The sequence below is a fragment of the Paramormyrops kingsleyae genome, chromosome 20, assembly GCF_048594095.1.
Source record: "Paramormyrops kingsleyae isolate MSU_618 chromosome 20, PKINGS_0.4, whole genome shotgun sequence".
Lineage (NCBI taxonomy): Eukaryota > Metazoa > Chordata > Actinopteri > Osteoglossiformes > Mormyridae > Paramormyrops > Paramormyrops kingsleyae.
This window is the reverse complement of record NC_132816.1, coordinates 6,533,027-6,557,201: the sequence shown is the minus strand read 5'-3', so window position 1 is coordinate 6,557,201 and position 24,175 is coordinate 6,533,027. Positions and strand designations below refer to the sequence as shown.

The 24,175-nt window shown below is 43.5% G+C and overlaps 1 protein-coding gene and 1 long non-coding RNA gene across 4 annotated transcripts in view; one reads left to right on the top strand and one right to left on the bottom strand.

Moving 5' to 3' along the window:
* Positions 1–797: 797 nt before the first annotated feature.
* LOC111850718 (uncharacterized) lies at positions 798–4,419 on the bottom strand. Of its 2 annotated transcripts, XR_002839867.2 has the most exons (3): positions 3,545–4,419; positions 2,567–2,722; positions 798–1,098 (listed from the first exon to the last, which is right to left on the bottom strand). It is a non-coding gene; the product is annotated as an uncharacterized lncRNA (long non-coding RNA). The 2 variants fall into 2 exon arrangements; XR_002839866.2 differs by having other exon boundaries at positions 798–2,722.
* Positions 4,420–5,541: 1,122 nt separating this feature from the next.
* The window catches only part of meis1a (Meis homeobox 1 a), a 56,281-nt gene continuing 37,647 nt past the window's right edge, over positions 5,542–24,175 (top strand). The window contains exons 1-7 of one of the 2 annotated variants that reach the window (XM_023824908.2): positions 5,542–6,224; positions 7,669–7,886; positions 8,855–8,996; positions 9,359–9,409; positions 10,207–10,257; positions 11,092–11,238; positions 17,296–17,407. In XM_023824908.2, the coding sequence (XP_023680676.1) occupies positions 6,213–6,224; positions 7,669–7,886; positions 8,855–8,996; positions 9,359–9,409; positions 10,207–10,257; positions 11,092–11,238; positions 17,296–17,407 (733 nt within the window). In that variant the 5' untranslated portion in view covers positions 5,542–6,212. The remainder of the gene's footprint in view (positions 6,225–7,668; positions 7,887–8,854; positions 8,997–9,358; positions 9,410–10,206; positions 10,258–11,091; positions 11,239–17,295; positions 17,408–24,175) is intronic. The other variant, XM_023824909.2, reaches the window with a different exon arrangement.

Below are 24,175 nucleotides of genomic sequence, written 5' to 3'. Positions count from 1 at the left end.
TGCATTCTATACATCATACTTCAATGGTACAAGAGCAACAACAACAGAAATACTATTATTATTACTCTTTTGATTATACATTTTGATTATATGGGCTTGGAAGATTTATATACTTGGATGGATTTTTGTTTATCGAAGTCACCACAGTGAATTTCCAGTCACCCATCGGCTCTGATGACACTTGTGACCAAAAGCAGAAGAGCTCATTATGGGTCATCTATGTTATTTTACTGGAAGACGAGCCCTCTGCTCTCCGTCTCACAGAACCTGGCTCTTCACACCTCTGTCCTTGGCTGCACCCCCCCCCCCCCCCAACGCCTGCCCTCTCAGGTGCTGATCAATTCGCAGTGTTCTGGGGAGGTGCGAGACTCGTCCCGGTGCTTCACGGCTGGCCCACATGCGATGGGCAGTCCACATCAACGCCCCCCTCCCCCCACATACACACACACCCAGGTTCCAGAGCAGCTGGCCTGGGTGCCTGACTGAGCTTCTCTTTTCACCTCCAGGTCTTGGCTACGCTCCACAGATGACAAAGGTAGGAGGAAGATAGAATAGCAGTAATCTATGAATTTTTTTTTTGTGCTGCTCTGATCCCATTAGCGCACCTGAAATAATAGCTGCACTGAAAGATTCTGCCTTTATTACCGCTGGCGAGACTTTCAGCATGGAAAAATAATGCATTCTCAAGGTTTTTTTCTGAGGGACCACTCACGAGTCCAAACTGTATTAACAAGTTCTCAAATATAAATATATGTTGAACAATAATGAAACAAACATCGAATACAATTGTAAGTATGTATTTTTCCCAAAAAAAGTTTTTAATAGGCCTATTTAATATATTTCATATATGCACATACATTTATGCAGAACAACTTCATAGCTTAATCCATAACACACCGTTTAATTTTAATCAAGCGTTTTTCTTGAGGAAAGCGATGCATTCTTGAAGAAACCAGCGCATTTTTCCATAAATCAGTATTTTTACGTTTCTTGCAGCACATATACTTAAAGAAGGCGGATATACTGTACATACACGAAGCAAATTCCGTCCGTTGCATCAGGAGAGCAAAATATCGATCCATCGACGAAGTTTAAGCGCTGCAAAACAAGTTTACTTCTGGTTAGGGCTGAATTAATAAAGTGACAAAAAACGATCCGATATACTTTTGATCCATGTCACCGTTAAAAATGCGAATCTGAAAATAACAGAACAAGCGGATAGAAACTAATTTACAGTTGTGCTTCCACAGCAAAGTGTAGTAGTAGCTAGTAGTGGTAGTAATACTAGAGGTAATAATAATAATAATAATAATAATAATAATAATAATAATAATAATAATTACACATATTGCAATAACAAATATAAATTACCGATATTTGTAATATAATGTTAGATTTATGAAATTGCTTTTTTCTATAGAAATTTAGTTAATCAAGTTAGACTAATGTCTAGATATTCATAAATAAACTTTAACTTTCTAACCCTTGTCTATATGTTTCAATACACGTGTTATTTAATCTCCCGGGACAAGTGCGCGTCTGCCGTGAGATCAGTCTGTACTACTGGACAGTGCTTGCGTGTTGGTGTTGTCGCAAGTGACGATGCATCTAATATTAATACGTTCTTTAAATATTACCATGTTATATTTAAATATTTAAATATAGGTTTAACCTGAAACACTGAAATGAAAAAGAAGATATCACATTACATCTAAATAAGTAATTCACTTATTATTTATTTACAACACAATTTGCCTAATTAAATCTCTATGACCAACACTATCTAATCCTTGAAAAAATAGTTAAATATTTCAGGCCATATATTTTTTAAAAACCGCTTAGTCTTAGGCACGTTCACTGCATTTTCATCCCATTTTACGTCACAAGGTGAAGAAGACATGCATTGATAATGGTAACGTGTTTTCGTAAATTGACAAGAAATGCTTAAATGAGTCAGTTCATGTTTCGCCTTCGATAATTTGTAAAAGCGTTTTTAAAGATTGTTGTCAAAAAGTTTCCGCTTTGCTCGCTTTCGAATAAGTTTTCCTAGATATTTCATTTTCTTGATGTTACCAGTAGACGGCGCAAATGGCTAAGGAGACCGTTAGCTTCACAAGTAAAAGTTCGCATAAACATTTTCTCATATTAAGATTTAAATGCATAGATGAATAACTAAATAAATATATGTTTCTAAAACCATAACATGAATTATTGGCCCTTGCATAAATTATGTGAACGGCGTGTTAAAAACGTGGGAAGAAACAAGATCAAAAATATAATTTTATACATAAAATTATCAACAACATAATCATTGCCTAATGTGAGAAGTAAAATTTTTCAAATGTCACACACAAACACGCACACACTAAGAAACTTTTAAAACAATATTAATTGACATTTAATTTTCTTTTTAACAGAAGATAACCTCGCCACAAAATGTTTATGACTGAATATTACGACAAATGCAGACTGCTGTTCAGGATTTGGACATACCATCGATTTTATGATATAGAAATTCTGGGCAAAAAGATAATTAAGCTTTAAATGGTTCCACTGTTCGACTCACCCGCATAGCATGCGTGGTGTAACTTCTTATATCAACGCAATGCAGAATTTCACTGGAGGTCGGGCGTCGCGTTTTTCAACAGGTTTGATCGGCGACTACAGAGGAGCTGTGTAAGCCGACCTCCATTTGACTTTTGAACTGCATCGCCTTTTGTTTCTAATATGAACAAACCAAAAAAGAAAGAAAACTATAGATACCTAAGGATATTCACGGGAAACAATTTATTTAGGAATTTTAGCAAATAATAATAATAATAATAATAATGATAATAATAATAATGATAATAATAATAATGATAATAATAATCTTCTTTAAATAATTTGGTTCGTTGTAAAAAAGTAAATTATATAGTACTCTGATACGAATGTGATTCTGATATTTACTTAGAAATGCTTTCATTTGTTTCTTCGGGTTTTTTTTTTTTTTTGAGTTCGAAGTTTGTGAAGAGTGCAATATGTATAATTTTGGGGGAAAAAATCTTAAAATAAAGTCTATAAAAATCTATAAAATCTATCAAGATCTACCCCCTGTCTGACCAACAACCCATTTTAACTTGAATATGAAATCTTACATATTAGTTTTGTCACGAATGTCAAGCGACAAGTTATACGGTATTAGTTATTTCACGTTTAACAACAAAACAACACATTTAATAACAATAATAATAACAATAACAACAACAATAATAATATTAGTTATTCAGTGCTATGTGAGACTAAGTTAAAACAGCATCCTAAACTGTTTCGAATGGCCTAGAAATTCAAGCCACCATTTAAGTCAGCAGACCAAAGTGATTTTTATAGTGATGAATCACAGAAACAGTAGTTACATTACTAAACTACAATTAGGCTACATTACTAAAAAAATGCATAACATTCATTTTCACAATGCTGGCTTTTAAAAATTAATGTGATATAAAACACACACTGAAACTCAGAACGAGTGAAAAATAGAGATAAAAAATACTGGTTTACTCACCCGGAAGACTTTAATGTCGAATCTTGTAACATGTAATACAAGCTTCCTAGATCTGTATACAAATAAGGGTAGACCCCTTTTCCACAGTTTCCGCCGAGCGTCTGCTCACGGTCAAATGTTGGTGTGAGTATTCAGAGCTAGACGCCATCTACCCCGCAAATCAGCCTCCTTTGCGGCTTCATACCAATTTCATGCCTGTAAATTTAGACGAAAGACCGGACTGCACCTCTGCGGCGAGGATCGCTAAACGTGTGAGACCGATACTGTTTGATACAACATTTTTCCTTCCGCCAATCTGTCCTGATCGATGACAGATGCTTCCTAGACAATCTTCATGCACCTTGTCACATGGTCATTTAAATATATACAAATAGCACGTTATACCACAGTGCCACGTCAACCACGAAATTGGACAAATCAATATAAAGTGTCAGAAGAGCCACCGTACCTTATAATAAAGACTAATAGCAATAGGCAACATTTATTAAATAATTCAGCCTACGCCACACTGGTCGTTCCCTGTGACTCAAATACAGGCACCAGACGCTCAAAAAAAATTCTCTGTTCAACACAATAGCTCAGAATGGATGGTTTATCTTTTATGGCCTTATGCTGTATTATCTGTGCGCTCTTTTTCGTCTTTGACAGTAGGCCTTAATGTTGTGCAGTATCAAGTAGGTGAACTGTGTGGGCAAATTTCTGACTTTGTAACATAGTTAACACCGAAAACTGGCTTAACCAAACATTCTAAATTTAATCTACTTAAATTTTGCCAGTAATTCTAGAACAATAATTTTTAAAATAACTTTTCAAATAGGAATCATGTTAAATTCAGCATTGAACGTTTAAATTATAAACGTATACATATATATATATATATATATATATATATATATATAGGTAAACAGTACAATTATTTGACTATTGTATTATCCGTCGTACAAAAAAACCCCAATAATGTACTTCATAATATTGTGAAGGGCAAGAGGTTGATCTCTTTCAGCTGGGCACAACATGCGTGTTTTAACAACACGCCTCCCCTCACCTCAGGACACAAATGCATCGATCGCTTGATTCTGTAATTGATAATCTTTCTACCCAATTAAAGATTTGCCTCAGTGGGGTGCGTTTTGATTGGACGCCGCCTCTCAACTACTGAAATCTGCCGTGACATGGACCGGCTCATTCTGCATTTCTGAGGGGGGTACCAAGACGAAGCGCTCAAGAAAATTGATACCTTGCATCGGCGATGCTTAACTAGTATTACGTTTTAATGTCACTGTGTTGTAATAATTGCACACGAAATGTAGAAATACTTTTTAAAATCTTAACGGGATACAACCCACGACCCATCAATGGATGAATAAACGCATAAGAGAATAAGTTGGAAGTAGCTGATATTGCAGTTGACAAATATACGACCATCACCCACATAGTGAGACAGCCAATTCGCTACATTTGTCGTGTGCCGACTAAGAACGAGCTGACCTGTGCATATAATCAACTTGTAATTGTTTTAGATAATACGGCTTTTAACGAGACGCAGCAAATATAACGCGCTAAACAATTACGCATATCTTAAATGGGAAAGCAATGTGCAAGACTCAATTCAGTGTGACAAAACTGTCAGTGTAAAGCTACACACGTTGTACTGATAGTCCGATGTCGGTGCCTAAGCCATGTGGAGAGCATCAATCTCAAGAACTTGAAGAAGGACAGACAGCAGTGGTCAGTTTGGATTAAAAAAAATCGTGAGGTCACGTCCCACATTTCCAACGACACCACAAAGGGGGTAACACATAGTAAAAAATCTGAAAGTGGAGGTGAGAAAGGCGGGTTGATAAAACAGATAAACAAGGCATTCCAAAAGTAGCACGGTCTCTTCTGCAAATGAACATCAGCTCCGCAAGCTTCCGTGGCGGATTGCGCTCCCCCTCCGATAGGAGCCACTTGATGTAGTCCACTGCCTTGCGAAAGACGCGACCTGTTATGGCCACCACTACTTCCGGGTTCTGGCATTCTGGTTCAGATCCACTTCTCCGCACTGTTCAACACACACACACACACACACACATACACACACGGGCAGTCTCTACTCGCAGGCGGGCGCTTCGCAGCATCGATCGTGGCTCCTTTAAGAAAAAAAGAGCAAGCCAGAAATATCACCCCACCTCTTCTTGATCTAATTGAGAGACTGTTGCATTAAAAATCTACTCAGGAGCCGACAGTGATCAAAGAAACGAGAGAGCTTGATTTTTTTTTGTATGTATCTGTGTATTAACATTTAAGGTGTCCCGACCAGAGGAAGCGCACGGCGGATCATCATTCATTCAGTACTTTGACAACCTCGCTTAAGATTGACAGCTGGAGTGGCAAAAAGCCATGCAACTCTCTAGTTTTGTTTGAGAATCAATTCCATAGTGATTTGAAAAAGAAGATTTGCTCTGCGCACTGTTGCCGTCCTGGAGAAAGCCGAGGAGATACTCGCCGTACTGAATGTTTCGCCTTGAGCTGAACTTGCGCTGAAGGTCCGGCTTCGTCATCCTTCTGCGGGAAACATAAAGGGATTTTTCAGTATCGCATTTGGAGTGTGCGCTGTATTTTCTTTCACCCTGGCCTCATAGGAGATATTTTAATCTGAAGGAAGAAGAGGGAGTGAGGAAGGCCAATGGCGCAAAGGGTACGTATTTGAAAAGTTTCAGCAACTCAACATTTTTCAGCATTGAAACGTGGCTGATGGCATCGTGGACAGCGAAAGTTTTTTTCCGCCTAATTTGTATGGCTTCTTTAGGACGTTTAGATGGGTTTGATAGTGTCACTGTCTCAATAAGAGGACTTGACAGTGCATATAAATTCATTTGCTTATAACGCTCCTGGTAAACATGTTTACAAGAAGTATTTACCAAGACAGCCATAGGTCTTTCCAAAGTAACGGATGATTTACTATACTGAGGTAGAAGAAACATTTTCGAATTTTCAAGAAAATCCTGCTGATATTTACATTCACGGACAGACTTTGTATAATTAAGTTTAATTTTCTTATCTGCTGATGCTTTTGCTGCAGCTCATTAATTTAGTCTCCGTGTCTAAATTACCATTTGATGCTAAATCGTATTGCGTTTGTACACATAAAGCACAAACGAGGATCTGAACATCATTTTTGAATATTTTTTTCCATGTGCAACCGACTTATAATTGGTTACGTCAATAAGTATGCTGCAGTTATAGTACAAAGTTAATGTTATTTTTGTTACATAAATAAATGTTAAATCCATTTGGACCTTAAATTAAGCTAATGGGTATTTTAAGACAAATTAGTTACCTATGAAAACTTTACTTAAATCGCGTGCTCGTGAAGGTGAGACCGAAGCCGTAAGATCTGCAGAGGGCTTTGACACCTTCACTGTTTCATGGCATAAACGTGTTAATTATTTTTGCCACTTTCAGGGTAATTTCCTCCTCGCTTTCAGATATAATTCTAGATATATGGGCCCGTCCGTGGACATCCAACACGGCTATATCAGCGCCGACTCCCCTCTCCCTGGGGTTTTCATTAAATCTAAAACAAAAAAACAATTTTAAATTGCAAACATTAACAAAATAATCTTCGGTGTAATGGCAAAGAGACGAGTGATGCTTTTTGTTAAAAGTGATTGCTGTTTGCATATTTATGTAGTTGCAGTTGGATCCAAACTTGTGAGATTAATCAGTTTACATTTTCATTAAAAACGTAATCAACTGCATTCAACTTTGATTTCACTTCTGTTTAATTTGTGTTTATTGTACATTGCGTTCCTTCGTTTAGCTAAAAGAAATATTAATAAGTTGGCATCATTTATTGTTTCCTGCAGTCTTATTATTGAAAACAAGGTTTCTTCTCTGTTTGTAAAAGTATTGGGTCCATCAGAAAAGCAAATAAACTGGCATGTTTGTCTTGCTCTTGGAACAAGCCTTCGAACCACGAGGGCTTGGGTTAAAAACTGATGGCGTGATGGACTCTTTACTATGTCCCGGGAGTGACGTCGGCGTTAATTCCACGTAAAATTATAAAATTAATGAATAAAATGATAGTATTGGCAATACATTTTCATGTAATTATTTTTTATTTGATTTTCATTGTACAGTATGAAGATTTATCCCATTATGGTATGGACGGCGTAGGAATCGCCAGCACGATGTATGGGGATCCTCACGCAGCCAGATCCATGCAGGCTGTTCATCTGAATCACGGTCCCCCGCTGCACGCGCACCAGTATCCGCACACTGCTCACAACGCCATACCGCCCGGTATGGGCCCTTCCGTCAACGATGCATTAAAAAGAGATAAAGATTCAATTTACGGGTAGGTTTCAGTGACAGTCTTTTCGGGTTGCTTTTTTCCCGCGACAAAAAAGGGGGCGCACAGAACAACAGATGTGTGTTAGTTAATAAAAATGGAAAAAAAAACAACGTAGTGAGTCATTAAGGTTATATAGCGTTTTAGAGAAAGATGAAAACTCGGAAGCAGGGTCATACAAGAAAAAAAAAACTTTCGGGCCCATTTTTCATTTATGTTTATCAGATAGTTTACAGTTCAGTCATTTTCTATATTTTATAACACTGTCCACCAGTTATGCATTTAAGAGTTTATGAATTCAGGCGCTTTTTGGAATTAAAGTTTGTAAAGTTTTTTCCGTGTGAATCAAATTATTTTAGGTTGTTTGCTCGTTGAAAACAGAGCAAACAACAAATGTATTGTAGACAGTTGGTAAGTGTTAAAAGAAAACTCTGTCTAGAGAAGGCCAGAAAATAGTTTACTCTTAAAAAGAAAAAAAAGAAACTTTTTCTCTGTAGAGTGCTGTACCAAACGTGTAATTTAATAACCTTGTACACAATTTGTATTGCTTATTACCTTTAATGTGTGGATTATCGTTACGGGCTCTAATTGTAAATATATGTGTCCTACAATACATTCTCTAATGATACTGTTATTCTCTCAAGCTTGAATAAAAAAAATTAAAACATGAAATGTAGCTGTTAAGAAATCGACTTATTATGGTCGCATTGTCTTTATAAATTAAAGGTTGTAATAATATGTTTTAAAATGGTTCATCTCATCCGGTTGGATAGAATATAGAGCAGATAGAGGCTATTGCTCAAAATGGCTTCTCCTATACGAAGTTACTAGTTGGCTTTAGTTTTACGCAAATAATTAAACGCTGGATAATTATATTGCTAGTCTGGTGTCTCACTATGGGAATGATCCTGCTATTTTACTTTCGCACTTTTCCTGGTGTGCTCACTGAAGTTTGCAATGATATTCTCTTGCAGGCACCCTCTCTTCCCTCTGCTAGCACTGATTTTTGAGAAATGTGAATTAGCGACTTGCACACCGCGAGAACCCGGGGTTGCGGGAGGTGACGTGTGCTCATCCGAGTCTTTCAATGAAGATATAGCCGTATTTGCTAAACAGGTTAGAAAAATCACAAAATTGCTTAACGTTATATTTACTGACTATTTTCTTTTTACACGAATATTTACAGCAAAAAAAGTAAATAATAAAAGAACAACGACACAAGGTCGGCGCTTCTAATTTGCTTTTTCTTCTTGTCTGTGGCCATTTAACGCTGTAGTTTGTATGGTTTAAAAATAACTGAGATGTCTAAGTTAGTTTTGGGCCCATGTTAGCTTTAAATTTATTGGAAACTAAATGATTCATGGAATTATGCAACATATGTTTAACGCCAAAAATGAAATGAGAGGTTTTATTCAGAGTTTGCTGTTTAGGTTGGATCTTTGAAATGGTAAAATATTTTATAAATTATCTTGTTCTAGATTCGAGCAGAAAAACCCCTATTTTCATCAAATCCGGAACTGGACAATTTGGTATGTATATGGTGTGTGTGTGTGTGTGTGTGTGTGTATATATATATATATATATATATATATATATATAGTGCAGTTTCCGTTATTTCAGTTGATTTCAATGTCAATTTATGAATTATAAATGGAACTTCATAAGGCTGTGTAACAACTCTTAAAAGTTTTGTACACGACCGCCACTGGAGGAGTCGACTTCAAAATGGATATTTTAAAAATCGTGTCACCACATATAACTGTGTGTCGCTGCGTAGCTGGCAGATGTCTTTTTAAGCAGCTTCTTTTCCGCTTTAAAAGTTATAAGGTATATACAAACAGTTAGGACTCCTGTTTACGTCCCACATCTCAGTGCTACCCCAGTTAACTTACCCAGCTAACTCAATTCAAACATGGCAACTTACTATTTATTACCTTCAAATGACTGTCTTCATACGCTGTATAAAAGCGTCTTAATATCCTGTTTAATTCACGACGTGCAGCTGAAACAATGTGCATGAAAACATTCTTGTGCCGTCGGGATTATTATAAACAAGCCATTTTTGTATATGCAATACATTTAGGCGAATAACCGCATCTTGTTTCGAAGGAAGCGGGGTTTGTTTAAGATGTGACTGACAAAATATGAAAACTTCATTAATAATTTTAGCGACACACGAGATTCCATGAAGATTATTAAAATTGTAAAAAAAATACATACAGTATCAATAAATGCTTTAGTCAAAGTGTTCTTATGATATGCCAAAATATGGCGTTTCTTCATTGCTGGTTTTATTAGGAATGTAATGTTAGTGTGTTTTTCTTAGATGATTCAAGCAATCCAAGTATTGCGGTTCCATCTGTTGGAGTTGGAGAAGGTAATTTTCCCTCACTTACTTACGTGTTACAAATGTGACCTATACGGGACATTTGCATAAATCATTTTTTCTGGTCTATTGTAATTAGTGTCAAAACCAATCCTAGTGCATTCTCTTTCCAGATTAATTACAATTCAGGGTCTTAAAACAGAATAATATAAAGTACTCTTCTGTTATCTTTTTATAGTTTCTTTTCTTCTCATGGACTTGATAATTGTCAAAAAGTATTTAAAAGTAGACCTATTGTGTGTTATTTGCGCTATAAATTTCTTTATATGCGGTAGATAGTTATAATCCACAATTCATTGTATAGTATATTTTCATTTTATTTTATAAATAATAGTCGTTCTTGTGGTCTAAATTTCGAATAAAGACATTACCGTAACGTGATAGCGGTTCAGTAAGCGAAGCATAATTTGATTTAATTTCCTCGACATATCTGCTCAAAGGTGCATGCTGCAATATTAACGTGTATGTACATTTCGTGTGATAGTCTGGACGACGAGAAATGGTTGGTAATTAAATAAATACGAAATTAAACAGTTTACCTTAAATGTCACTCAAACAGGTCTTCCCCCTAATGGTAACATCCGCAGGAGCATGTGAATTTAGCACGGGTGCTGAATATGTTGTAACCCGTGAGTAGTCTTGTCACTGTCAATTTTATAAGATATCTCAATTTTTTGGAAGAAAAACAGTAATTTTAAATTCAAGATGGCAAAAGCAACTCACTGGCTATTTTAAAAGTCCCCCCTCCCGCATCAAACGGTCTGGTTGCGCTTGTCAGCTTCTTATAGAGCTCTTTTGTGATAATTGTAATTTTGTCCTCTATAGGTACACGAACTCTGTGACAATTTCTGTCACCGGTATATCAGCTGTTTGAAAGGCAAGATGCCAATCGACTTGGTTATAGATGACAGGGAAGGTGGATCCAAATCAGACAATGAAGATATCACGAGGTCATCGGGAAACCTCGATCAGGTAAATTCGCCTGTTTTCTCTTTAGGTCTTCGTTGTGAACACAACTTTATTTTCATAATGCATGTGTTTGAAAAATTAAAGAGACGAATGCACCAATGCATAGCATTTTTTAAGATCTAATCTTGCTAACCCATGTTAGTGCATCACTAATGATGCGTCTTTGGGGTGTACCTGAAACATTTTGTCTCCGCGCGATCTTTTTTCTATTCTTGATTTTTTGCCTTGATTATCACGGTTCACTCGTTGTTAGTGAGTGTTTTTCACGTGTAATGCCAGTTGGCATGTTGCCCTGGAGTAGTGCAGAGATTGTCGGTGTGCAGAGATGCCGGTGCAAATATATGCACTTTATTACCGTAATGCAGCGCACTGGCTGGCTGGTACAAGCTGACATGCGGGGGCCAAGAGTCTTAAACACGAGCAGCTTTTCGCTTTTATTCTCTAAATGGCGGACCAGGATGACTCTTCTCTCATGTAGGAGCGCTCCTCATGGCGATCGCTATTACAAGCTGCTCAACAAAGTTATCGAAGGGATTTTTGTCACTGATAGTACTAAGAATGGTAATACTAATCATGATATTGTTCTTATCGCGGGATGCTGTACTTGGTTAGAGTTGACCCTGAACCTTAAGTTTAGTTAAGTTTCCTTGACGTTTATTTATAAAGTACGGTGTTTTATCCCTGCGAATGAATTACAACGTGGAAGCTAAAACTTTTAATTAACTTTCAAGATGAAGACATCTACCATTGCGCCCTTAATATAATGCATTATATGAGGCTTGCATAGTAACAATATCTTGTGACAGCATCAGGGTTATGTTGTTGAAGCTTAGGCGGGACTTCTTCGATGGGACATTAAATTAACATAACGTGCAGTCCCCATCCTTGCATGCAGTCTTTAATAAAGGACGGCACGCAACAAATGTGATTGAATGCTGTTTTCGAGTTTGCCAAATGAACCTCTTTTATATGCATGGGGTCAGCGCCGCGATAAACACATGGAACTAATCGGGTTGTATTTTAGGAGTTGCACGGCTAACTACTACCTCGAAATATACTTAATTTTGCGTTTTCATTATATGTTCCAAGGTATCTGATCTTTGTAGAGGACTTATTTAGCGGTGACACAACCAGCAGCTTAATGTAGTGTGTGCATTATCTTCTTCTATATGTGTTTTTAAAGTATACCCTGCGGCATGAAGCTGAATCGGGCTTTGTACGAGGACGCGGTGGTATTAACAAAAGGGAGGTCCCTGTGTTGATTCAAGTCAGGGCAACTGCAGAATAAATGATAACAGTAATAGAAAAAATACACAGAAATCCACAATGAAAATGTATAGGCTGAATTAAACTCCTGCTCTGTCCCCAGGAGCTGTGGAAACAGTGCATTGCTGTTATTTCTGGTTATTTAACGCTTTAATAAAGTCTTTATTGTCGAGGGTAGCGTCCTGGCTGAAGGCAGGCCTGCCGAGGAGTGCAGGTGGGGGTGCGAGGCCTGCTGGCGAATGCCGCTCAGCCGGTTCCGCTCCTTGGGGCCGCGTAGACAAACACGCGGGGCCACAGGTTGCCGTCTGAGCCGGAGTGACCGGTTCGGAGATTAACCCCTCCAGCTCCGGAGAGTGTCCCCGTGCTTACGGGGGAGGGCCCCGTGTGGAGCTTTTTAGGAACCCGTGTCGCCCCTGCCCCACAACAGGGACCGAGGCTGACATGAGGCTGAAGCTGGGTTCCCTGATAGCTTCTCTGTTTTTATTCCCCCCCCCATGTGAACCTCATTTTCAACGCCAGGAGACATCTCCTGCATCTCCTGGACGTCTTCATGACCGATCTCCCTCACGATAGCTTCCCTGCTGCTGCTTGGTTTATATTCTTCTGTAGCGTTTCGTTTCGCCCCATTGTGTTGCCTCTCCAGGCACTAACTTTACGTTTCGCGGCATCTCGAGCGAGAGCAGGGAGTGGCAAAGCTCGTTCCTCGAGCTCTTACGCTAAAATGCCACGTTATGAGTTTCTGAGACTACACTGAGAGGCTGGGACTCTCTGTGTCAATGGCATCAAGGTCTCTAGCAAAAAAAAGAAAAGAATGAACTTGTTTGTGTTTTGGAGTTGTATGATAATGTATGAGGTATATCACATTATTCTAGCTTTCGTATGTGATAAAATTAATATGATTATCATAATTGTACAAGCAACAGTCAAGATTTGTTCACATGGAGGTTTTTGTAAATATCTTTTATTCTGAATTGGCTACTTCAGATTCCTCTCATAATAGCTGAACTAAGAACCTGTTTTAGGGAAAACTTTCGAACCTGTACCTGTATGCAGATTTAAGGGGCCGAACGACATCTGATTGCAAGTCAACGGTTTGCTGTTGTTAATGCATTCATGTATTTCTGTCCCAGGCTCGTTCGAATTACCGTCCCGTTGACATAATGGATGTTGACAGCATCTCGCTCTCAGTGTTGTTGTTTACAGCTGTTGTGTCTTGTCCATGCATTGTTGCCCACTGTCTCTCACTCGCCGCTGCTCGTCGTGTGACGTCGGGGAACACTGATCCGGCTTAAACAAAAGGACCATGAGGTTCCTGCGTTCTAATGTTAAAGAATGTGCACGCTTGCGCAAATTTCACGAAGGATTACAACTTGTTGACAATGCAGGAGAGCTTTTCTCCCTGCCTAATAATCCAAGGAAAAGCGGAGCACACTCAGTAACGTGGGAGGGGGAAAAAAAATGTTGATTTCAGAAAACGAAAAACTTATTTGAATGTGAGATCTCTGCAGAATAATGACACATCTCACTGGTTCCATGTCCTTACAAGACATTTTAATAAACTACGTACCTAGATATCTGTATAAAAATGTACAAAAGACAGTGCATTATATGTTGTACAGCAGTATTGATTTACTATAGTTTTTTTTTAATATTCATAACCTGCTACAAAATATTGAAATGTCTGAGTAAATGAAACAGCATGAACAGACTTTTAAATGTTGGGATTAGCAACAAGTGGCATTCGATGGAGGGCTGAGAAGGTTTGGGTCCTTCAGCCCGAGACGGCCGTCTAAACTCACGCCTGATTGTTAAGGGTCATTCTGTTTAGGGGGGCCTGCAAGACTCAGCATGACATGGCTGCTGTTGGGGCTGAGTATTATGATCACGTGACCTCCCCCAATATTTAGCTCTCACTGTGTCCAGTAACGGCTGCTGGGGTTCCTGTCAGTGTGGATAAGAGTGGCTTGCCCGCCCTCCCTCGTCTTGGTGGTGGAGAGGACAAAATAAACAAGAGCTTAGACCAAGGGAGCGGGACAGGCTGTGTGTGTGTGTGTGTGTGTGTGTGTAGGCCTCAGACCCAAGCCATATTTAGCAGGTCTACAATCACAGAGGGGGCACAGTTTTTAATTTAACATGACCTGCTGGCACACGCACACACACACACACACACACACACACGTGTGCGTGACTGTGTGTGTTGCACGATTGATGTACTTCGTCCATGAAGGGTCTTCAAAGCAAAGAGTAACGTCCAGCATGCAGACACCATTCCTGTTGCTATTAGGAGTGAATCGGCGGTGCAGCATTTCTTGCATGAGTGGCTGTTTAATACGGGGTGGGGGGGGGCAGAGTGTGCTACTTCTGCCAAAAAAGGCCCCTCATCTACGCTAAGAGCCGCCACAATGAGGACGCGCTGAATCGGAATGCCTCGGAATCAGAATTTCCAGCAAGGAAAATCTCGTCACGGCAAATTAAGTGGTGGGAGGAAAATGTAAATGAAAAAGGGAAGGTTAGGTGTTGATGGCAAACGCACCGCCCCCCCCCGTCCCCCCACCCCCCGAGCATCGACCCGCCGCTGCATATTTGGACTTTTGGAAGAAGAAACAAAAAACAACGAAACCCGCACAGAACAGAATGTGGGAAATTGAATTTACTCAACAATTAAGCGGTGAATCAATCTTCATCCTGAACCCGGGGGGGGGGGGCATCGAAGTGGGGGTGGGTGAAGGAGAGGGGGCGGGGGGTGAACTACATCCAAAGCAGCTCATTAGGGGGACAGTGAATGTATCAGACGTGTATAGGAACACCATTCAACTGCAATCTTTAACACCCCAACCCCCCCAAAACAACTAAACACACGTATCAATATATGTCCGTATATGTATAAAACTCTCACAGTCTCTTTCTGTGCCACCACCTAACCTGTCTTCTTTTATATTTATGGATATCTCACATTATATATATACATATATACACACACACACACACGCGCGCGCGGTGGCGAGCGCCTGAGATTTGGCATCGGCCCGTCAGGCTGTTTTCTATTAATTTTGAGCCGGATCAGTGCTCAGCCAAAGTGTTGGGGGTATTATAAATAGACTGAGTGCACCCTGGAGATGTCACTCTCTGGATGGCGGGGCCCGCCCCGGGCCCCTCGGGCCCCGGCCGGTACCTTCCCGCGTGCCTCGCCCGCCTTTTGTTCAATTACAGTTCATGCAGTAGTTTGCCGTTTTCTCTGTCTAATTGTATTTTCAAGTGGGATCTTTGTCACGTAGGGGGAGAATGGCGGGGAAGAGAAAAAAGAGGACGTCCCTTAGCGCGTCGGCTTCTGGGGCCTGCCGTGCTGTGTCTCTGGGGTGCTGTACCGTTCTTTTTTAACAAAGCTCAGAATAAACAGTCCCCCCCCCCACCCATACCTCCCCGTTTTTCTCAGCGAGTTATAGAAACTGGCAGCCAGACTTTAACCATTTGCTGCCCCCAGCACGCTGTGCGCCGCATGACGCCGCATGACGCCGCTCGCCTGGAATGTCGGCACAGTGATACATATTTACTGTTTGTCTTCGTGTTTGTTTGTGAAGCGTTTATCTGGGGGCGGGTGTGGGGGGGGGGAGTCACTCTGCAGCTCAGCGCAGCATGGAGATGGGCTCTGGATGAAGTGTCCAGGCCTCGTCCCCATGTGATTATCGGACCGCAGGTCCTGCGCGTCCTTAATTGTGTTGCGTATTTCTCATTGAATTGACTGGCAGACATTTAAAGAAACTCTGTGCAGAAGTGGCCGATTTGGAGCAAATTTGAGTTTTTGGCATTTCCTCAGCCGGCAGTGAGGCTCTACCTCTGTCCATGTTTCAGTTAGCGCTACTGAGACGAAAAACAAACACAAACACCCCCTTATCCCCCCCCCCCCCCCCACGCACACACACACGATCAAAAACCCACACAAAAGGCCTGGCGTGTGCACATACACACACACACGCGTGCGATCACTCCGAAGGCGGCAACGTGCCCACGGCCGTGAATTTGCCGCACTCCTCTTTGGCGGTGATAAGAGGCAACATCTGTTTGGCGCTGAATGGTGGGGGGGGGGGGGAGCGCCGCGCACGGCTGAGTGCCGGGGCCGGCCGGGGGGGCATTGTTCGGCACTCTGCTCATTATCCTCATGTCTTCTGCATTTGCCGCAAACCATTCGGCAAACAGCTGACACTGTAGGGCCACTACAGGCCCTCAACTCCATCGTCAATGGGAACGGCGCTCCTCCTCTTTTTTTAATCCCCTTCTTGTTTGATTCACCGGAGAGGCGCAAGGTCCGGCCGGCCCACCGCCCGCACTCCTCAGGGCTATAAAGGCACGGGCAGAGCGACCAGCAGCCACATCGCTCCTTGCCGCTTACAGCATCGCTCTCACTGTGACATCACGCTGTACCCCCGCACCATGGCTTGCTTTTCCCTGGTAATGTCATTGGCTGAATTCTCCTTCTCTCGCTCTCTGGTCAAAAGCAAGCTTTGGGTGGGGGTTCCTTTATGCAGGGGCCGGGGACTCTTCCGCAAATCGAAAGCCGAGATGCGAGGGCCCTTCCCGGGATGTTGTGGGCGGATGGAAGAGGGCGAGTTTTTGTTGGGGTGAGGCAGCATGCGGCGGTGGGGTGGGGGAGTCAGGAAGGTGTTCTTTACCGTGAGCCAGAGCTAGACCCATGGTCCTGCGGCTGAGGGGCTCAACGCATGCGACCGCGTCCGACCGCATGCGACCGCGTCCGACCGCATGCGAGCGTGCCTGACCTCCTGCATTCCCTCCCCTCAGACCTCGTGGAACAGAGACCATGACGACACAGCGTCCATACGTTCAGGAGGCACGCCGGGTCCGTCCAGCGGGGGACACACGTCTCACAGCGGGGACAACAGCAGCGAGCAAGGTAAGGAGCCATGCTCTGCCAGGGGGAGCTGGGGGGGGCTGTAAATCGTCAGCGATAAAGCTGCTCTAGGCCGCAATTTTCTGTCCGTCGCCGTGCGAGCAGAGGCTCGGGCCCCTGGCAGCGACAGACAGCATAGTGAAGATGCCCTTGAATTCGCGGAACCTGTCGAACCTGTACCAGGCCCCGGATTCAGTTTCCTTTTTTAATCACGGGGCTTGAGAACGTCAGGCGAAAACAGAAATCCTACGATCAAGGAAATTGGGTAAGATCCCGCTTTTATGTCGTGCGACGTGTGATTTTTCGGCATGCGACGCGACTGGGGAACGGCAAGTTTTGCATCTGCTGCGCGCGTCTGTAGCCGGGCCTCTTTCGCGTGTGTTATGAGCGCCGTTTTCCGTTTCGCCGAACGGCCCCGGAGAAAGCGGCAGCAGAGAGCTGCCTCATCTATTATTGATGGGGGTGTCGGGGTGGCAGAGGCGCGGGACCCGGCTGCCAGCAGCCGGCTGTAGGAGAGCAGAAAGAAGCACATTATGCTCTGGCTGAGTGAGCAGCGATTTACACACGGTGAGGGAGAGCAGCAACATGTCCCTCCCAGCCCCGCTAATGGCTGGAAGGAGGAGCTCGCCTCTCATTGGACGTCTTAATGAGCCCATTTTCTGTGCGTTTTTTCTTCTTCTCAGGTCTAGGCCGGGCCTGACCTTTGCTCTTTATTGACCGAACTGACACTTCATTTTTCAAGTATTTCTAATTACCGCCGCGACTCAGAGCGCCGCCCTGCTGTCGGCATGGCCGCCTTTCTCCCCCCGGTGGGTCAGACCCACTCTGGGGGGGCGGTGGGAGGTGTGCCGTGGTGCGGTTCTGAGACAGCGTCTTTTTGTGGCCCGGGGGGGGGGCACAGCAAGTGTGTGTACTGAGGATGAGTGTTTGTGGGCACGTAAGAGGATGCTGCAAATTCTCATTGGATAAAAGTCCAGATGTGATTCTCAATGTCAAAATATACTTCACTTGTGTTTATGTACAGTATATAATATTATACCAATCTATAATCACATGATATAGATATTTTTTAGTGATCAATGATGAGAGTCAGAAAGCCAGGTGGAATTACAGGCTTACTGTCGGCCTACGATCTTCCTCAGTCTCGCTGAGTTATTCCCATTCGGAATGCTGTACCTGCTCCTTTCCGACATTGCTGCCCTTTTCCCATCCCTCCCACCCTCCCCTGCTCTCTCTCTCTCTCTCTGTCTTCCCTCCTTCTTGCTGTCCTTACTTCTGATACTGTAGCCGGTCTCTCCACTGCCTAGCCAAGCACACCTAATAAATATGGCTGTCCTGCTCTGCTCGAGCGTGTCCAGGCCGCGGGTGGGGGGTACGTGGGGGGGGGGTACTCGCTCCTGCTGACTCTCCTGAACGCTGGTGGCCCCCTCGCGGGGCTGTCCGTCTCTGCTGTCCCCAGCTGCCAGGTCCGGGAGAGGCGAGGGAAGCCACACTGCATTCCAGGCCGCAGGGAGCTTTACTGTGCTGGAGCAGCCCTGCTCCCCCCTCCCTCACTGTGCTTCTTCTCCCCCCCCCCCCTTACTTTAACTATTTTTTTCATTGTGATCCCACTCTTTTTATATCTCTCCTTCTCTCCCATCTTACCGTCCTCTGTCAATATTTTACCTCTCACTGCTTTCTTTCTTTCCCTCTCTCACTCTCTCTCTCCCTCTCTTACCGTACTCTTTCTCACTCTGTTTTCTCTCACTTTTTCTCCCCCCTCACTGAGCTCCTCTCTTTCTCTCCCTCTCTCACTGTTCACTGTGCTTGTCCCCATTTCATTTCATTGTGGACACTGTATTTTGCTGTCATTCATCTGCTCTTTTGCCATCTTAGATACACACACACACACACACACACACACACACACATTTATATGAATATATATGAGTTTTTCACCAACTCTGCAAACCCGCACCTCCCCCAGTCTGGGATGTCTGATGTCAGATATCATGGGATTTTGTCCGTCCGTTTCGGCAGCGGAAATGCACTAATTTTTCTCCCGCCTGTCGCGGTGGGCTTGCATCTGCGGCGGCTTCAGCCAAAGCGGAGCAGGGACGCCGGCCGCGTTTGCGGCCTCGGCGCTCGCCTTGGTAATTATCGCGAGCGGTGCGCTTTGGAGAGCAAAACAAAACAAATCATTACACGAGCTTGTGGCCCCTGTGCTGCAGCTTACACTGTGCTGATTAGAGGGGGTAACCCTGTTCAGCAAGACTGGCAAGAAAAACAAAAGATATCAAGGAGAGAAAATGTGAAATATGTATTTACGTGTGCTGTTGGACCGAAAAAGAGCAAAAAAAATAATAAAAAGATAGATATGTTTCACCAATTACCCGGGCTGTTTGTGAACTGCCGTCCGCAGGCCAAGTCAAACAGCCCTGGTGAGTGTGGGGCGGTGGGCCGGTATCCCTGCCCCGCTCTCCCGCTGCTCCGGGCCTCGGGCTTGTGACGGAGGTGAAAGATGAGCTCTACAGCTACTTTAAGCTTCTTGCTCCAGTGGCGAATTTTGTAGCAAAAGTCTGAGGAAAGATTTTCTCTTGTCTGAAACATTGTCCCGTGTGATAAATCAGATGTTTGTGGAACAAGATATCTGGTATTAAATGTACCGTGCATGTAGTGTGTCTCGAGGAGGTGGGGGTGGGGGGGGGGGTAGGGGGGGTGCTGGAAAAACAGGCTGACCTATAAGTTGTTTTTAGCCCAAATTGATCAGATCGACAGTCAGTCATTAGTCCTCATTGACCGATGTCAGTTTGTCACTGACAGACCCCCGAGAAGGTCAGTCAGACTGATGAAGCGACAGTGATGGCTGCCACTCTCTGATTGGCTGTCCCGGTTGGCCCTGACCCTTCGAGGTGGGCGGCTTGGATATCGGTCAGTACCATGCAGATCGCAGGGGGGATGGGGCGGGGGAGCGAGATGGCAAGGGCCCAGCGTCACAGCTGGCAAATCTCTGGCTTTGTGTTTCCGGAAGGTTGTAAGATAATTGGAGAAATTGTCCAGTGGACTGAAAGGTTGCGCTGCTTCCTGGCTGTGTTGACGTCCCCCCACACTTTAAAGGATTACAGTAAAATGTACCCTTTACCCCTCTAACGAGAGATACGTGCTGGTTATTTCTTTCCTTTTGTTTTTATAAAAATTATAAGAGACTAAGGAGAAGTAACTAAAAATCCCTGTAGCTTATTGTCACAAGTTCAGTTGACTTTAAGAGAAAACCAGAGGAAAACAGTCAAGATCCTTATCGGGATTAAAGACCTGTTTGAATATAGACACATTTCAGCACGTTTCTGCCAATAAACTTTCCAGTTTCGCAGGTAGCTCGTGCGTGCGCGTGTGCGTGTTTAAGTTTAAGTCACAAGGCAGGTGACCTCAGGCTGGGTGTCACGCAGACAGAAGGACAGACATTTTTCCCTAAAAGCGTGTTAGTGTGGAATGTGGAGGAGGTGGTGGAATGCTGAAGGGGATGCTGTGGTCATTGCCTGCAAATGAAGACCGCCTTCTCGGGCGACTCCAGTGGGCCGTACCCAACGTGTAGCGACAGGATCACAGCCTCCCGAAATGCTTAAGGGCCTCATAGCTTCTGAGTGGATTAAAGCTTTCACCAACGGTTCCAGGAGGGAGTTGTACACATGTGCACGAGTGCGTGTTTTTACGTGCATGTGGAGACTGATCAGAAGTCTGTGGTGGCGAGAGGACGGTCTTTAAAGACAAAAATAAAACTGTAGGTGGAGAAAATTGCCCTAAAAGGAAAGTAGTGGGACAGTTAGATTCAGAACATTGCTGATGAAGCTGGATGAAGTGTCTTAGATGACAAATAAGCTGCATTTATGTGTGAAAAAAGACTTTGAAAAACATTGTTTTATACTCTTTTACGCTGGTTTAAGCACCATTAAATTACTCGCTATAATGATTAAGCATAGTAATTAAAGTAAGCAGAAGTTATTTTAATGTTTGACCATGTCAGAATTGCATGTTAATATCACCTTCAGCTAGTATATGCATTATTATATTATAATTGTTATATAGCTATGTGAATGTAATATGTGGAAACTTATGGAGGGAAATGGCTTTAGTGTATCTTCTCTTTACAATGCACCAGTCACTTCCCACACAGTGATTTACGCACCCCCATTACACCCTGACCGAATCTGTCCCACGGCACATAAATTAGTACCTGTTGACTTTAACCAGTGTTTGACTTTGACGGACAGCTCTCGCTTTTTTGATAAGGCTGATAAGCACCAGTTCCCACACGGGGTGGGGCTGTGGTTTTTATAGAGGGAACTGGACAGTGTTGTTGGGAAGCATAGTATCCTGCAGATCCCGAATGCCAGGCACGTGGGAAAAAAAACCTGAGGGAAAATGGAAGAACAAAGAAGGCAAACAAACTATATTCCCATCCATCATGGCCTCCTCTGTTCCTCAACCGGTGCCCTGGCTAAGACTTTGCTGCCCAGATTGAGCACCCCATCAAGCAGCAGATAAAGGCCATGAAGCAGGAGTGATAAGCTTTCATTTGCGCTTTTGTTTGTGCTTTTGTTTGTACTTTTGTTTGTGCTTTTGTTTCTGCTTTTGTTTGTGCATTTGTTTGCACTTTTGTTTGTTCCAAGCTTGGAGTGTCTCATTGTGATTCCTAAGGATTCCTGCAAATGCCACAGCTTCCCCCAGCGGTAAAAGAAAAAAAACAACAACAACAAAAAAAAAAACACCGGCTACGTGGAGAGTCCTGTTCCTCTGTTTCGTGTCCCCACTTGCCGAGCGTCAGAGTCGTTCGAGCGGTTAAGAAAACTTTGGAAAAAAAATAAAAAAGAGCGACACACCTTTCGCGGTTGCCTTGCTAAGGCAGAGTTGCCGTGAGCAAGAATGTCCCCGGTGAACTGGTTGATTCGCCGGCCTTCGGCTCGACCACAGAGTGGCGTGTAAAACCGCCGCTAGCCGGACATGAGCCAGGCTCCCGTCTCCAGAAGTTCACGCCGTTAAGGTCTTCTCCTCCTCTGGCTAAGTTCTGCATTCCTTTGACGGGCAGATGGTACATGCTAAGCCACTCCGAGGAAACGCTGATCTGCTAGGAAAGCTCCCTCGGCGCGGACGGGGTTGTGTATTCCGGATCATAAACATGCAATTATGGTTCGCTAATGATGAGGCCTTGCTCTATCTTTATATTCCTCTCCAGATATTTGTAGAAGCCCTTTTTGACCGACTTCTCTTTCATGGCAAAGGACGATTGGGGTTAGTAGCTAAATCCTATCTCCTACCTTGTTACGCTCTTACGGTGGTAAGACATTATCAGACACACGTATAGGGCCAAGATAACTGTTGCATTTTATAAACGTTTGCATTTTACTTAGCAGATGCTTTTATCCAAAGCGACATTCATGTTTTTGTGAAAGACAATCGGGGTTAAGGACCTTGCTCAGGGGCTCAACGGTGAAATCACTCCTATCCCGCCTATCCTGGGATTTGACCTGGCAACCTGCTGATCACAGGGACAATATCATAACCCTCTGAGCCACACAGTGCCATCAGCGATTTGGATGTATAAATGTATAATGAACAGACTCTATGTAAAAATCATAAATGTTAAAGAGCTCTCTGAAGCTGTTTTGCCACATAACTTGAGCTTCGTTCTACTTGCCGAACATCTGTCACTAATATTTGCTGGATTGGTGACAAAGGGACACAGAGCAAACATAATAGTCATGAGTCGTCTCTCATGGCCAAGGCGTGGAAAAACGGAGACATTCGCGGTCTGGCGGCCATGATGAGCGCGGGTCTCTCTCATGGGAAGTGTTTCGGCAAGGACATGGTGCGCGATGCAGGAGTGAGGAGTGAGGAGTGAGGAGTGACGTATTCGGGGCCCTTTGGTCACGCGGTATTCCCCTCTCCGATGTTTACTTGCTGAACTTCGCCGTGGGACGCCTGCCCCCCACCACCACACATGCGCCCCTGCGCTGGCCCGCGCTCAGAGCTGCCTTCGGAGGGTTACGCGGATTTAAACGGAAATCGGGGCGTTGCGTCGCTGACGAGTCACGACGGATTACATCTGCTGATAAAGCCCCGAATGAACATTACTCATCATCCCTGGAGCAGCTGGGAGGCCCAGAAGGAGAGAGACCAGCACATACACGCTATCCAAGCTTTCAGGAAAAACCTGATAGCGCACAGAGATATGCTATCAGCCGGGCCGTAACTGATAGGGGGGGCAGTGGATGTGTTGTGGGGGCAGGAGGGAAGTGGGTATGTGTTTTAGGGAGGGGAAGGATTGGGGAATGGGAATGGAGAATGGAAGGAGGGGCTGGGGGGGGGGCGCACGCAGGCCACCCCAAGTGACAGTAAACAAACACAGCCTGAACAGACTGCTAGTTACCCCCCGCTCCTGCTTGGCTGGTATCACGAGTCTCACTTCAGTTTATTTAGCTCTTTGATGAGAAGATTAGCAGAATCAGCGCAGTGACATCAAAGCACAGAGTCTCGGCCACCTAACTCTTTACGGTTCTCGGTTTACGGTTCTCGGTGTGGGCCGTAGCGCTCGCCATGGCCGCATCGAGCCGTCGTCCCTGTCACGCGGCTAACGGCGCCTCCAATGCTAAGAGCGCAGGGTCTCCCCGAAAGGGCCACGGAAGCCGGGCTGGGGCTGAGAACGCCTCCACGGCCTCGCATTCTCCCTAGATGGGCCTTAGCGCTAAAGCGGCTTTGTCTCGCGCCCGCGATTCATACGTGGAAATAGTGTAGAGA